General features: G+C 42.3%; 1 protein-coding gene and 1 long non-coding RNA gene across 3 annotated transcripts in view; one reads left to right on the forward strand and one right to left on the reverse strand.

The window, feature by feature from the left end:
- FDX1 (ferredoxin 1) overlaps positions 1-3,753 on the reverse strand; it is a 28,876-nt gene extending 25,123 nt beyond the window's left edge. Inside the window, exon 1 of the mRNA XM_081799523.1 lies at positions 3,427-3,753. Within this exon, the coding sequence (XP_081655649.1) occupies positions 3,427-3,593 (167 nt within the window). The 5' untranslated portion in view covers positions 3,594-3,753. The remainder of the gene's footprint in view (positions 1-3,426) is intronic.
- Positions 3,754-3,858: 105 nt separating this feature from the next.
- Positions 3,859-16,882, forward strand: part of LOC145716324 (uncharacterized) — a 70,103-nt gene continuing 57,079 nt past the window's right edge. For both annotated transcript variants that reach the window (XR_014138938.1, XR_014138939.1), the window contains exons 1-4: positions 3,859-4,011; positions 9,233-9,355; positions 10,029-10,097; positions 10,217-10,422. This is a non-coding gene — a long non-coding RNA (uncharacterized LOC145716324). The remainder of the gene's footprint in view (positions 4,012-9,232; positions 9,356-10,028; positions 10,098-10,216; positions 10,423-16,882) is intronic.

Raw genomic sequence — 16,882 nt, forward strand, 5'->3', positions numbered from 1 at the left:
AGCGGGGGAAATCGGAGGGGTAGACGAACCATGAGAGACGATGGACTCTGAAAAACAAACAGGGTTCTGGAGGGGAGGGGGGTGGGAGGATGGGTTAGCCTGGTGGTGGGTATTGAGGAGGGCACATTCTGCATGGAGCACTGGGTGTTATGCACAAACAATGAATCATGGAACACTTCATCTAAAACTAATGATGTAAAGTATGGGGATTAACATAAGAATAAAAAAAAAAAAGTGTACAGTCCCCAGAAAAAACTGCAGAGTGAGAGCAATGAAAGGTTTGCCAAAGGACCGGAGAGGACGCAGAAAGGAGAGAGGAAGGGTAATCCACAGTTGACAGACTATGGGATGTAAGAATCAGATGCAGATTCTAGCTGTGTTTCTGACACACACACATGAGAAGACCGTGGGAAGCCACTTACTTCCTGGCGGGGGGGGGAGGCGGGGGGGGAAGATGGGGACAACAGTGACTTCACCAAGCGGCTGAGACAATTAAAGTCTGTGGAAACTTTGTTCCTTAAAGCATTATACACATGTATGTTACCCAAATAACTTTCTCCGTTTGCTATTAGTAATTGGTATTGGTGGATTTTATATTTCCTCCCCAATTCTGAGAACTAGCCAAAAGCATTGAGGGGTTCCCCAGGATAAGATTTCATGCACTGAGAAATACAATCCTTCTAAATCTTCTACCATCAATTAATCAGTCAGCACCACACGCAACTCTTTTCTTCACCTGTTACCTTCTCCTACTGTCATTTATTCTGCTCAACCACAGCAGGTATTTTAAGGAAGTTGTCAGGGCGCTCACCATAGCACATACCCTCCCCCATGTCCATCACCCGGCCACCCCATCCGTCCAACCCCACACCATTCCAGCATGCCTGTTTGTTTCCTGAGATTAAGAATTCCTCATATCAGTGAGGTCATATGATACATGCCTTTCTCTGATATATTAAATGTTAAAAAAAAGAAGAAGAAGATAGTAGGAAGGGGAAAAGGAAGGGGGGGGAATCGGAGGGAGAGATGAACCATGAGAGACTATGGACTCTGAGAAACAAACTGAGGGTTCTAGAGGGTAGGGGGTTGGGGGGGATGGGTTAGCCTGGTGATGGGTATTAAAGAGGGCACGTCCTGAACGGAGCACTGGGTGTTATACGCAAACAGTGAATCATGGAACACTACAACAAAAACTAATGATGTGACGTATGGTGATTAACATAACATAATAAAATTTAAAAAAAAAAAAAGGGAAGGCGGTGGTAAAGTTCGTAACAGACTTCTCCCAGGGAGGGAAGTGACAGCTGCTCATGCCCACCTTTTCACCATACGGGGGGGCCCCTGGGGCACTTGGTCCAAGGAAAGGGCCCCTTCTAGGGCTCCCTACTTCCATAACCACCTAAACTCTTCCAAATGACTCTATGGGCTACAGAATTATTAACGCTTACGGTGCTCGAGAAAACAAGCGAAAACGACTTGAGTTGTATTCCTAGTATGCCAACTACTTGATACGAAATTTTTATTCCCTATCCCACCTACCTCCCAGGATTTTCTTGAGAGTGAAGTACAACAATTTTTGTGAAAGCCCTTTGGAACCTAAATCACTACGAAATATAAAGTATTTTGTCAGGATATTTTGGAGCAAAAGGAGTTTTTTCAACTCTCAATTACTGATGACTTAGCTACATGTTAAACTTCCCGAGACGGGACTACAGCCTCAGGCTGCTCTGTTCCATGGAACTTTCTGCACTAGCAGAGATGTTCTGTACCTGCAACGTCCAGTACAGTAGCTACTGGCCCCACGCGGCTGTTGAGTACTTGACGTGCGGCCAGTGCAAATGGAATGCTGAATCTTTTCACTGTATTTAACGCAGGTTATCTTAAATAGCCACATGTGGTTAGTCATATCCAAACTGGAAAACACAAGCCTCAGACAGTAAGAGTTGGAAAATCTAGTTGTAGCTCCAAAGTCTGTAATACAAGGCACAAGGCCATCCATTGAAACGGTGCCAATGAGGAGGAAAGCAGGATTATGAGGGAATGGAACAGATGTGCTTCCCTCTGACACAACTTGATATAACCAAGTTCAAACTTAATAAATTTGGGGGACATAATTCCCATTTACAAAAGCACTCATTTTCTTTAAATACTAGTTTCGTAAATATGCTCAATATATGTCCCAATTTATACACGATTTTTCAAGAATGCATCCTTTGCAGAAAGCAAGACATATGCATGTAGAGGGGTCAAGGAAGGGAAATGTCAGGGAGATACGGACAAATAAATCTGGCTTGCCTTCTCCAGTATCTCCCTCACAGTCCACACAACAAAAATTTATTGAGCACACACTACATAATAGGATGAAGGGGAAAGATGATTAAGTCCTAGCCTCTGTTCTTGGGGGCCTTATCAAGAAGAAACCAGATAAGGCAGCATACAAATCCAACACTCTCTCCCCCCAGTTCTTGCATCCTGCTCCGGGACAGCGAGGGGTCAGGGAGTTGTTCAGAGACCTGGATTACATAAGGCTACACTGCTACACTCTGAAATGATGAGTACATTTTAACTCTATTAAATCGCAGGGGATTGTGTCTTTGAAAAACAAATATGCCCAAGAATATTAAACTTCAACATATTTGGGGAAAATTTTTTCACATCTCTTTCAACAGTACAGAACACAGCACCGTGGGCCTCAGCAGCTACCGCTACCAAGTGGCATCCCCTGAACCCTCCCCATTTGCCAGCACAAGACCACCTGTCCTACCTGACTTATCCTTCAAATAACCGTATGAGGTCTATACTGGTGTTATGCTCCATTTATAAGTGGGGAAACTGAGACCTACAGTAATGCAGAAGTTAGACATTCAGCCCAGTTTAAAACCCTGCCTTGCCAGTGCAAGGCAGAGGCTTTTAGCCCTCTTACCAGCTCCGAGAGCGGACAGGGAAGTACAGGGGACAAAGTGGGTGTATTCCAAACAGGCATTCCCCTGCCAGAGAACTGGACACACAGTGTCCTAACAGGGCCGGGGAAAGGCCCAGAACGAGAACTGCTGGCCAGGACGTCCGTAGGGAACATCTTATGAAGGTCACTGCAGGCTCCCGGCAAAGCAAAGGTCAGCCGCCGAGCCAAACCACGGGAGAAGGCCGGCGGCAGAGCGCATGGCTTTCTGCAGGACCCCGGAGGCGCGGGGAAAGGGAGAGCCGGGGTCCCGGGGCCCCGCTTCCCGCAGGCGTCGGGGGCTGGGAAAGGAAACGGCGGGGCGACACAAGGGAGACAGGGCCCCGAGGGGCGAAGGGCGAGCAATCGCGGGCAGCGCCGGGGACGCAGGCGCCCGAGAAGGGGCAGCGGAACGAGAAACCGCACGACGAGCCGGCCGCGGCGCCGGGGGACCCCCGCCCGCATGCGCACGCCGGGCCGCGCCTCACCTGCTCCGCGCCGGCGCCGACACGCTCAGCGTCCGGGCCAGCCCCCCCGCGCCGCCGCCCCGGCCCGGTGCCGCGCGGGGTCCGGCGAGGAGCTGCCAACGCTGGGCCGCGCCGCCCAGGGCCGCGGACGCGGCGCGCAGGAGCCGGGCGCCCCCCGCGGCGGCCATAGCCGGTGGTCTGGTAACAACCGGAAGCGACGCAGGCCGCACGGCAGCGGCCGCGAGAGGCTCGGCGAGCGCGAACGGGCCGCTGTGCCGGCGCCGGACGCCCGGGGACCCGTGGGGAGGAGCAAGGCGGCTGGGGTCCCGGCGAGGACCTGCTCCGTGCGGCGGCCGCGGACTGCGCGCGCCTTCCGGGTGACCTATAAACCCGGCGGCACCCCAAGTGCGGCGCCTCCCCCTGCCCGTTCCCACGCCTCCCGGGCGGGTGTGGCCTCCAGGGGGCGGGGCTGAGCGCGGGGTGGGCGCACCTACCGAGCAGGTGGGCCGGCGCCTTGCAGCTCCGTCCCCCGTGGGCACGCAGGAACGGTGAGTTCTACGAGGCAGCCGAACGTTGGACGGAAAGTTGAGGTGAAACGACCCGCAGGTAACGAAACCACGTCTGTTCCTCGCTCCTCTCGCCTTCTCCCTGTTCAAAACAAAAACCAATGTGGGCGATCATCATCCTGGAGTTCAAATTAGGGGGGGAAATGAAGTCTGGGCATTGTCGAACAAGGACAGTAGGAAATATCACAGTGCCGACAGACGTGATACACAGGAACAATTATGATTGTACAGTTGTAAAGGTCGCAATAATGAATAAACTCGGGGATACTGGAGAAAGGTAATAATCCAGGGTAAATAAATGCTTGTTCAGCACATGAAATCCATGTGTTTGGAAACTTTTTGATGAACTGAGTTTTTTTCCCTTAGGGGCTTCTACAAAACGCAAGGAAGATGAGATTAAAAATACACGTTATCATGATTGATACGTTGTGGTGGAGAGAACATGGGCTTTGAGGTCAGAAATAGCAATGTTCAAATCCAAGGTCTGCCACTCCTGAGCTCTGAGACCTTGGATGAATTCTTGTCCTCGAGGATCAGAGTTTCCAAAACACTTAAACGCTGATAAGATGTTCCAGTCTCCAGGGCCGTTCTGAGGGTTACAGAAAAAACGCACAATGGCGTACATAGTGCGTCACGAACATTAATGTGATAACTTCCTGGGCCCCCTCCCTAAAGCCATCTTTAAAGACGCTAAAGATCATAGTCAAGTGGATTTTGCAGAAATTGTGCTGAACACAATAAAAGATACTTTAAAGAATATTCAGAACAAGAAAGTATAGACCTGAGTAAAGTTTCTTGAGACAAGGTGTGCTGGGCATTGAACCTGATGGCAGAAGGAGGGCAGTCGTTTGGCTCCCAAATTGTCTAAATCTTCCCATAAAGAGAAAGACTTTCAGGCTGGAAAGGGCACAACAAACCCGACAAGTAGTCGGAAAGAGGAAGTTGTAAAGAACAGTTCATTTTTTTTTATAAGATCAAATCTTCAGTGAGATGAATTAATTGTAGGAAGAAAACGGGAGGGGCAGGGAGTGCAAATGTTCTCTCTTCTCTCAACAGATCCAGCTTCAGCTGGGTTTTAGTGCTTCCAGCTTTGTGCCTTGTGGGGTAGTTTATATACATTGTTCATCTTAGTAGCCCTCATACTACCCGTGACATGGCTTTGAGCATATCAAGTGGGCAGTAAAGATTGGCGAATAAATGAATGTTGTCGTGTAACTTCCATTAGTAATCGTGACAATTCCTGAAGCATGTACCTGAAAATTAAAGATGGAAAACGTTCTCTGGATTTTCAAAGATGGATAAGGCTTGATTCCAAAGATTAATATCAACTCAGCAGTATTCCAGAGGGGATTTATATATTTCTCCATCTTATAAAACTCCCATCCCCAGGGCACCTGGCTGGCTCAGTCCGTAGAGCACATGACTCCTAATCTCAGGGTCATGAGTTCAAGGCCTACCTTGGGCTTGGAGCCTATTTAAAAAAACAAAAAGCTTCCACCTCTCCATCTTTCACTCCTGTCAAAATCTGTCCATATTTTGAAGCTCATTTCAAATTATGTCTTTCCTATGAAGTTGTGCCTGTTTATCCCAACCGATCATCCTTCCCCTCTGCTGAATGCCTAAGACCTCTGTCAGTTCTTGTAAAACTGATAGTACCTGTTATTTCAAATAGAGTAATGTTCGTGAGGGTGCTTTGTAAACTGAAAAGTGTCATAAAAATTCAGATTCGGTGTTTATTGAGCACCTACTCTGCACTTCATGGTACTGTGTGCTCCATCGTACATACTTTATGTAGCCCCTCTAGGCAGAAGCTTACCGAAGTAAGGATGCTGTCTTACTCATCTTCGTCTGCCCAGCACCTGGCACAAAACGGCCATTTAATAACGTCTCTGTTAAGAGCTGTGTTAGGACCTTTCACAATGTGTATCTCCTTTCATTATCACAGCAACTCTGTAGAGTAGACATGCCTTTAATCAATAAATGCCTTTAATCAAAAAATATTTTTTGACATAAACAATGTGTAGATCACCATGTGAGTGCTGCAGACACAGCAGTGAAGAAAATAATCCCTCCCCTCTTATTTTACAGGTGAAACTGAGGTGCCCAGTGGTGGTTTTCTTGGAATCATACTGCTAGTGAGTTGTAGATCCAAACTGTAAATCTAGGTCTTCTTGGTCCCAAGTCCAGGGCATAAACACAAGAAATGATATTTTTATTCTTATTATATTTTATTATGTATTTATACATATAATTTTATCATATATATATATTTTTTTTTTTTTTTTAAGAGAGGGAGAGCAGGAGGAGGGGCAGAGGGAGAGAGAGACTCTCAAGCAGACTCCATGCCCAGTGCAGAGCCTGACACGGGGCTCGATCTCACAACCCGGAGATCATGACCTGAGCTGAAATCAGGAGTCGGACAGTTAACTGACTTAGCCACCTAGGTACCCCTATTATTATATATTATTAATGTGTATTTACATGTCACATTTTTCAACTCTATATTCGGTAGTAGATGCTTTAGAGTCTACAGGGTCTCTATAAGTTAGGAATAAGGTCAGCAATTATCTAAATTTTTTAAAAAGAATACAAAATTAGACCTAAGTAGATTTCACCACAAGAAATTACTCTACCCCCAGGTGATTTATTAATATGGCTGATGATACTGGTATGGTTCCTAAATATAAAGATATAATTGATATTTAAATTAATTGACCTTCCTGCCTGCAGTCTTGTCTTGCTCTAAGACATCCTCCATACTGCTAGTAGGCTGATCCCATTAAAATACTGGTATGATTCTGTTACTTTCTTGAAAATCCTTGAGTGACATTTTATCACCATTTATTTATAGCATAAAACAAACTGCCCAGCTGGACACACAACCCCCCTCAAACTCTGCCTTCCACCGCCCATCAGTCCCGTATCATGCCTTTCTCCTCTGCTGGTTATGTTAGCAGCCTGAACCTGGCTGACTTAGAACCGGTCTCCAGGACTCCAGTCCTTGGAGGAACCATTCTCTGGCAGATGCATCTTTGGGAGCCTTACGCACTAGAAATCCCTCTGTCACAGCTTACAATTAAATTGTTACATGCAAATCAGAGCTTGGATCAAGTGACTTGCTCAGTTTCAAGTCCCGTTTCTTTGTTAAGATTACTTTTTATATACTTCTTAACTTCTTAATGTGCCCTTCAAATTTTTTTTTTTAATATTTTATTTATTTATTTGAAAGAGAGACAGCAAGAGCGAGAGACGGAACACAAGCAGAGGGTGTGGGAGAGGGAGAAGCAGGCTTCCCGCCGAGCAGGGAGCCCGATGTGGGGCTCGATCCCAGGACCCCGGGATCATGACCTGAGCCAAGGATAGCCGCTTAACAACTGAGCCACCCAGGCGCCCCTATCCTTCAAATGTTAATAGTTGGTTGTCTTTTTTTGTCACGTTAGCCACTGGTGATGAACAATTCGCTTGGGGTTGCAAAATGCAGGTGTTCTAATCCTATCATTCCTTCTCCATTGATCACCTAGACTACTTCGCTAGACAGATTTGCCTTCATCTTCTATTCAGATCTCCTCTGAACCTGTGTGGGAAAGGCAAGATAAAGGCTTGTTTCCCTTTATTTATCTGCTATACTTACAGGTTTATTCATGTTCTCTCTTTACTCAAAAGCTGATTTAAAAGTTATAATCTTCTGGGGTGCCTGGGTAGCTCAGTCAGTTAAGCATCTGACTCTTGATTTGAGCTCAAAATCATGATCTCAGTGTGGTGAGATTGAGCCCCACTTCAGGCTCCGCACTGGGCGTGGAACTTAGATTCTCTCTCTGCCCTACCCCCCCTTTAAAAAAAAGTTATAATTTTCTAATAAATAGTATATTTCACCTAGATATTCAAAATCTGTTGGCATAAATTTTTTTCCTAGTTTTATCTTTTTTTAAAAAAAAAATCTCTGATATATCTATAACTACATTTCATAATTCTTATATTATTTTCTGAGTTTTTTTTCATATTTCTTATATTATTTTCTGAGTCTTTTTTCTTTGAATAATCTTAGCAAAAGTTTGTTTTATTGGTCTTTTCAGATAACAGCTTTGGACAGTGGTTTTCTGTGCTATATCTTTATTTTCTAATCGTACTCATTTTTTTTTTTTAAAGATTTTATTTATTTGACAGAGAGAGACACAGTGAGAGAGGGAACACAAGCAAGGGGAGTGGGAGAGGGAGAAGCAGGCTTCCCGCTGAGCAGGGAGCCCGATGCGGGGCTCGATCCCAGGACTCTGGGATCATGACCTGAGCCCAAGGCAGACGCTCAACCGACTGAGCCACCCAGGCACCCCTAATCTTATTCATTTTTTTTAAAGATTTTACTTTTAAGTGGTCTCTACACCCAGTGTGGAGTTCAAACTCACAACCCCGAGATCAGAATCACACAGTGTACCTACTGAGCCATCCAGGTGCCCCTTATTCATTTATCTTTATGATTTCATTCTATGTTCTTGGGATTACTTGTTTGTTCTTTTTCTAACTTCTTGATCTAGATACTTAGTTTATTAGTTTTCAATTTGATTTTTAAAAGAAGTATTTAATTTCTCTAAGTATTTAAGGTTCCTCTAAGTGTGTTTGGCTATGTCAAGAGTTTGAAACGTGATATTTTCTGTATTGTTTGGTTTAAGTATTATCAGATTTCCATGCTGTTTTTCCTCTGATGGTGAGCCATTTGGAAGTGTTTTAAGTGTCTAAATGTACAAAGGTTGGAAGTCAGTAACACCGCGGAAGCAAAGATCAGTGAACCTGAAAATGTAGCAATAGAAAGTTTCCAGAATGACATTCAAAGAGAAAAAAGACTAGAAAACCATAAGAACACGGCATCGTTGGGCTGTCAGACGATATCACATGGTCTAACACACTTCTGTTTGGAGTCCCAGAAGGAAAGAGAATGAGACAGAAACGAAGACGTTTAAGACCCTTTTAAACCAACAAAAATTAATAGAGCTCTTGCTCTCAGACTCACTGAAAGAACTTATATAAAGAGGGTATTTGGTAGGCAGCTTCTGACATGGCTCCCGTGAGCCCCACCTGTTGGGATTCACACCTAGGTGTAATCCCCTCTTCTTGAGCATGGGCCGGACCTAGTGATTGCTTCTAACAAATAGAATACAGCAAAAATGACGGCATGTCACCTGTGCATTATGTTACAAAAGACTTTGGTTTCTGTCTTACTGGTTCTCTTCCTCTGTTGCCCTCTTGGTTTACGTGCTTTGATGAAGAAGCTGCGGGTTGGGGACACTCACGTGGCAAAGAACTAAGGACAGCCTCTAGCAAACAGCCAGCAAGGAACTGAGACCTTCGTCCGGTTATCCAGTCACGAAGAACTGAATCCTGTCAACGACCATGTGAGTGGTCTGGGAGGCAGCTCTTTCTTCAGTGGGGCCTTGAGATGACTAAATCCCCAGCTGACACCCTGACTGTGGCCTCTAAGGGACCCTGAAGCAGAGGGCCCAGTGAAGCCACCCCAGATCCAGAAACAGATCGTAAATGTTGTTTCCACTCATTATACTTTGGAGCAATTTGTTATGCAGCAATAGATAGCTAATACAATGTTCTTCAAGAATAGTGAAATTGAGGGGCGCCTGGGTGGCTCAGTTGGTTAAGCGACTGCCTTTGGCTCAGGTCATGATCCTGGAGTCCCTGGATCGAGTCCCGCATTGGGCTCCCTGCTCAGCGGGGAGTCTGCTTCTCCCTCTGACCCTCTCCCCTCTCATGTGCTCTCTCTCTCTCTCTCTGTCAAATAAATAAATAAAATCTTAAAAAAAAAAGAAGAATAGTGAAATTGAACCCAAAAGGAAGGACTAAGAGGCAAGAAGAAATGATAAGCAAAAAATTAGCAACCATGTGGGTAAATCTAAATAACAATTGGTTGTAAAATAATAACACCAACTGTGATCTCATGAGAAGATAAAAATAAGAGCAAGATAGAATTATATTATTGAACCAATATGTAATCAGTAATAAGACCGAAAGTGTTATTGACACAGTCCTCTCTCCCTTTCTTCTTTTTGGTAACAGAACATCTTGCACTTTAGCTGAGCACGTGCCTTACTCACCAGAGACCACATTTCCCAGTTGCTTGTGCAGGTAAGTGTGTCCCTGTAACAGCTTTTGCTAAAGCCATGGAGGTAGAAGTGATGTATGCAACCAGATAGTCTTTTTAAAAGGAAGCTCTTTGTTTTCCTTTCTGTCTGTTTTCCTCTCAGCAACCAGGGTGATCACGTGGGAGGCAAACACAGAAGCTAAGTATCACAGATGACAGACGGTCAGAGCCGGTCTACCAGCGTGGGTTCCCGTGTGACTGCGTGTGGCCGACTTGCCTCCCAGCGTTGACTGCTGCAGCCTGCTCTGCAAGCCCAGCCTGCTTCTGAAATGCTTCACGAGAGAGAAGTTGACATGGATGCTCCTTAAGGTACTTATTTTAAAGACTTTTTGTTACCATAGCTTAGCCTTGATCCTGACAAATACATCCTTTAAGCTCCAAAAGAAAGAATAAAAGAAAGGAAAAAAAAAACATTTAAAAGCACATATTTTAAAAGAATAAAATGAAATCTTGAAAATAAGTTCCAATATCTCAAAAGTAAATGGATTAAATACACCAATGAAAAGGCAGACTTTTGTTGAGGATGCAGAAATTCTGACTCTATGACATTTAGAAGAAATATATCAAAATTACAAAAGGTATAAAATGATAAAAAAAAATATCAGGTAAATACAATCAAAAGATAGCTTGCTGTATTGCTGTCCAATTAAAGGGACTTTATTTAAATCCAATTAAATAGATGTGGGGGGGAATGCATTATAAAGGATAAATATGGTCACTAAAAAATGCTAAGCATTTAAATTAATTTGGAATGTCCAGCAACTCTAAACTTACAAGTCTCTAACAATACAGCATATATTTATGAATATATGTTTTATATAAAACAATTTCATGAGAAAATGGGCAAATATGCAATCACATAGGGAGATTGTTAACATACTTCTTTTGGTAATTAACAGATCAAATATTCAGTAAGACTAATAAACTTGATACATTTGGTAACCCGTACTTAGTTAAATAATCTAATTTTCCAATTAAGTACAGAGGAAACACATAAAAATTGAGTGTCCTGGGTAATAAAGTATCAGTAAATCTTAAAAAATTGATACAGAGACCACATTGTAGTTGAAAATAAAAATAAGGGTTATTTACTTTGTTCTAAAATTTAAGTACTTCAGAAGATAGATTCTAACTGGATTTACATGTAGGTTAACTACCTCTGAGATATTTATAGAATTCTGATATTTCAGTGTTGGCATATTTTGTTTTCAGGACCATACTGTAGTAGAGATCAGTAACATAGATTGGTAGCGCTTTATTCACGCTATTGAAAAAGGTGAGCTGCACAATGTTAACTCATTTTCATTCAGTTTTAAGTTGGAGAAAATGGCCAGAAATTCTTTCAACTCTACAATTTAAAAAATGCAGTGTAGGCTATGTTTTTAATTTCTGAAATTTGGGCCAAACTACTACTTGCCAAAAGTTTCCAAAGATCTAGTTTCACCAGGCATGAGAAAATCACCCAGTGCATTTATACACGTATGTGTGAGGCAGAGACAGATTGAGCAATGCCCTTGAGTGATACCAGGGGTTTGATTTTCTTGCCAATAGCTCAAAAGTCTTCTTTAGCCTCAGGTCTGGACTAAGTCCTCTTAAATGTTTGTAGAACAACAGACTGGCCTATTGTGCACCTAATTCAAAGGGTCTAAGCCAGGAGAATGTATGGTTTGTGGTACTGTTCATTCACAATGTGTCACTTTAAATTTTTTAGTACGAAACGCATAGTAAATGTCTGTAAATACTACATCCTTGCATAAGATTGCTACCTTATGTATTAGTTCTCTTTTGCAGCCATATCAAAATGATTATCTTACAATTCTGTTGGTCAGATTTGAAATGGGACTCACTGGGCTAAACTTGAGGCATCAGCAGGGCCACATTCCTTTATAGAACTATAGGAGAGAATCTGTTTCCTTGTCTTTTCTGGCTTCAAGAGGGACACCTGCATTCTTTTTTTTTTTCCTTCATTTGAGAGAAAGTGAGAGCGAGAGAGTGAGCACGAGCATGGGAAGGGGCAGAGGGAGAAGCAGATTCCCCGCTGAGCAGGGAGCCTGACTTGGGGCTCAATCCCAGGATCCTGGGATCATTACCTGAGCCGAAGGCAGACACTTAACCCACTGAGCCATCCAGGCGCCTTTTTTTTTCCCCCCACCTGCATTCTTGGGCTCATTTCTAGCTTCAAGAAACCAGCAACATCTGGTCAGTTGATTGAGTCCTGATATCATCACATCTCTTGGATCTTTCTTTTTTTTTTTTTTTTTAACATTTATTTATTTATTTTAAGTAATCTCTATCCCCAACATGGAGCTTCAACTCAGGACCCCAAGATCAAGAGTTGCATGCTCTTCTGACTGAGCCAGCCAGGTGCCCCTCCCTGACCTTTCTTTATCATATCTCTCTTTTACCGCAGCAGGAAAGGTTTTCACTTTTAACAACTCATGTGATTTATTGGGGCCCATCTGGATGATCTAAGGTAATCTCCATTCTCAAGGTCCCTACTTCTAATCACGTCTGAAAAATACCTTTTGCCATATAAGGTGACATATTCACAGGTTCCAAGAATTAGGGCATGGACATATATACATGGGCCATTATTTTGTCCCCACGTTTGAGTTTAAATATCAAACAAGTTCGGCATTTACACTAACCAGTAGAGGATCCTTTCCATCATCACTCTTACTATCTGAGCTGATTCTGATCGCTATTCATTAATTAAGGTTTCAAGACTTTCCTCAACATATAGAAATAATATGTATTGTACCTACCATTGTGGCTACCAAAGATTCTACAGTCACTGAAAAGTATTACAAGAGAATAAATATGATAATAGTTAACATTTATTGAATGCTTACTCGAAGTACTCTTCTAGGTGCTTTACATGTTTTGAGTTATTTAATCTTCACAAAAACCCTATGAGGTGGGTATCAGCATCGTTACCATTTTACTGATGAATGAAGTTTGTTGAAGTTTACATTTAAATTAAATGAAGGTTTAGGGTGTTACCAAAAGAAATGATACCAGATGGCCTTCAGTATAGTGGTTTTTATAATATACAAACACAGAAAATGTACTACATATTTTATATTACATTCTATCAAAAATGAACGTTTTCACCTTTAGATTTGAGAGAAAAAAATAGAATGGAATCTATACATTTTCATTTCTTTGAATCTGAGAGAAATGCATGTGCTGATGTGTGTATGTGTGAAAAGAGAGATTAACTCAGTATAAAAAGGGATTTCTTCCAGTTATTGTTCATCTTGTTCCTGCCATTTTTGCTCTATGGTATCTGTTCAAAACATTAAATGTATATTTTGCCTTTGGAATTAATATGCAGATGTTAATTTGGAGTTGTTAATATGCTGGTGTTGGGGAGGAAAGATTTTACTCTATCCATCAAGGTTTTTCTGGCTGATTTAAAAATTAAATTGACATGCAACAAATCAACAGGAAAAAAGTCAAATTTAATTTTGTTTTACAGGGAATCCACAAAGACATAAGATTCCAAAGACAGTTAAATGAGGTATATATGTCATTCTAAACTAAGGAAAAGGGGGTAAGGGGTCTGGAATTTTAGAGGGAAAGAAAACAATTCACAGGAAGATGAAAAAGAATAAATGTTTGGTAAACAAATGTTTTTCTGGACCATTCAGAAACAATGGGACAAAGAGAGGACTTCGATGAAACAGACCTTGCTAGGCTGCTCCCTGTCTACCATACCCAGTTCATATTACAACATAGGTATCTATGGTGATAGTTCTCTTCCTAGAGCAGGTCCACGATATAACTTCTTTTAGGAAGGGACACCTGGGTGGCTCAGTCCTTGGGCGTCTGCCTTCGGCTCAGGTCATGATCCCAGGGTCCTGGGATCGAGCCCCAGATCAGGCTCCCAGCTCCGCGGGAAGCCTGCTTCCCCCTCTCCCACTCCCCCTGCTTGTGTTCCCTCTCTCGCTGTGTCTCTCGCTGTCAAATAAATAAATAAGGTCTTTTTAATAAATAAATAAATAAATAAATTCTTTTAGGCCGTAAAATTTCTTCCTGAGTCTTTTAATGAAGAAAGCTTGAAATAATCTGCGTGCCAGAATTGCACATTTGGGGCTGGCTTGCCCTTGGTTCCTGCACAGGCCAGACTAGAGTAAAAAACAACAGTAAAAAAAAAAAAAAACCTCAGTTAATAGTATTGTGGGACAGCTTAAAGCCAGGCTCCAGTAGGGCAGCAAGTGATTTCTTTGGATTAAGATTGAGTAACTAGAGAGCAATTGCCAAATTTCCTTGGACTTGATTGACACACAGCTTTGGGTTACAAAAAATTGTTTTTGTTCTATTCCAATGTCAGTCGTCATTTACAGGGGTTTCTAAATATTACTCTGTTGCGTAGCCTCAGATTTGGGGTCTGCTTTGAAGAATCCATTTCTACCAAACTTTAAATTTTTACCAGCTTTTCAGCTTCCCAACTCTTTTTTAAAAGCTTTGTCTTTGAGCAAATTAAAATTACTCTGCCTGCCATTTTCCCTAACAGATAAATGATCTGTTAAATAAAAATCCAACATTTGACAACACGATGTTGGTGAATCCGTGAGGCATCAGGCACTCTGATATACTCCTAGTTGGTGTGTAAAATGGTCTGACTTCTGTGGAGGGCAATATGATAATATTTATACAGATTATAAATTCATTTAACCCACGAATTCCACTCCTGGGAGTTTGTCCTGTGTTTATAGCTGTATAGTGTGAAATGATGTGTGAACAGTGTTAATTTATTCGCATTACTGTCTGTATTAGCAAAATATTAAAAATGCCCTTCAAGTGTCCTTCATTCAGAGATTAAATGAACTATGGTACTACCCTGCAATGAAATAATATGCAGCTGAAAAAAAAAGTAAATGAAGCTCTTTGTGTACTGATGCACAAGAGATTTCCAAGGTATATTGTTAAGTGAAGAAAACGAAGTGAATATAATGTATCATCTTTTGTTTAAAAAAGAGGAGAAAATAAGAATTTACTTTCATATGGCTTGAACTTGTATAGACAAACACCAGAAGGATAAATAAAAAAAAAAGAAACGGAACAGTAGGGACAGGGTAGACAGGGTCAGGGGAGGGAGCAAGACTCCTCAATGTGTGCCTTGTGATAGGGTTTTAACTTTTGGACAAGGCCCATGCATTACCTACTCAAAACAGAACAAAACAAAGGAAGCAAAGCTTTGAAAAGAAACAAGAGTCCTCTTTCCATGGTTCACTGATTTTTCTGAGCATGTTATACTTTTTGATAATCTTGTGTGTGAACTCAAAGCAGTTAGAAGCCAGAGCAAGGGAGAAAAATGCAACATTTGTCCTGTGAGAAAAAACTTAGAGCCAGAACGTTAGAGGAAGCTGGATCCAAAAGAGCATAAAATGGCAAAACAGTATCATTTCCTAGCTAGCAGGATCTAAATGGTACTTAAATGTATACATCTGTATACATTGAGAAAACTTGGACCCCAAATGTTAAGTGCCTTGTCACAGTCACTCAGCTAATTTATGGAGAAATCAGGACGAGAATCCCTGGACCCCTAATTAACAATCTCAGTGTTTATGTCTTTACATCGTGATGCTCTCTATTAATTATAGTGATACCCTCTCTAATGAGGTAAAAATAACATGTGTCAAGTGCTTTAAGCATTTGAATATATATTAACTACTTTGATTGTCACGTTATATTGTGATAAGCTAGTATAGTGTAATAGTTAAGATCACGGGCTCTGGAGCTAGACTTTCAGTCTTTGCCTCATTTCTTAATTGCTGTGTGATCTTGGACAAATTACTTCTCAAGTCTGTTTCCTTGTCCATAGGTTGGGAATATAGTAGTACTCACCTCAGAGGGTTGATGTGAAGAGTAAACGAGGTAACACATGTAAAGGACTTAGCCTGGCACCTAATGTGTGCTCCCTGAGTGTTATTGTTGTTACTGCTTTTATTTTACTGATGGAAATCTGAGGTAGACGAAAATGGTTGAGTATCTTGCCCAAAGACACATAGGTTACAAGCAATGGGTCAAGACCTCAATCTAGCTTTCCTTACTTAAAATCTCTCTCCATCCCTAAATAATCCATAGATTTCATGCACTTGATTTTCCTCTAACTGTACTAGATTTTCTGCTTTGACTTGCAAATCAGTCAATATGAACCTTTGCACAGCAAAGAAAATAGCCCGATGTGTTTGGATAGGAGAAAAGGAAAAAAGTTTCACGTATGCAATCAGATTTGATTTTGGTGTCATCACAGGATCTAACAGATTATAAATAAATATTAATTATTTGGAGGCACCTGGGTGACTCAGTCGGTTAAGCATCTGCCTTCGGCTCAGGTCATGATCCCGGGGTCCTGGGATCGAGCCCCATGTCGGGCTCCCTGCTCAGCAGGGAGCCTGCTTCTCCCTCTGCCGGCTGCTCCCCCAGCTTGTGTTCTCTCTTTCTCACTCTCTCTCTCTCTCAAATAAATAAAATCTTTAAAAAATATATGTATATTAATTATTTTGTGTATGCTAACATATTCCTTGATGTCTAATTGGTGGTTAGAAAAGGTTTGCCTCAGGCGCCTGGGTGGCTCAGTTGGTTGAGCGACTGCCTTCGGCTCAGGTCATGATCCTGGAGTCCCTGGATCGAGTCCCACATCGGGCTCCCTGCTCGGCAGGGAGTCTGCTTCTCCCTCTGACCCTCTTCCCTCTCATGCTCTCTGTATCTCATTCTCTCTGTCTCAAATAAATAAATAAAATCTTTAAAAAAAAAAAAA

This window comes from Leptonychotes weddellii, chromosome 11, assembly GCF_054177405.1.
Source record: "Leptonychotes weddellii isolate Sample4059 chromosome 11, ASM5417740v2, whole genome shotgun sequence".
In the NCBI taxonomy this organism is placed as follows: Eukaryota; Metazoa; Chordata; class Mammalia; order Carnivora; family Phocidae; genus Leptonychotes; species Leptonychotes weddellii.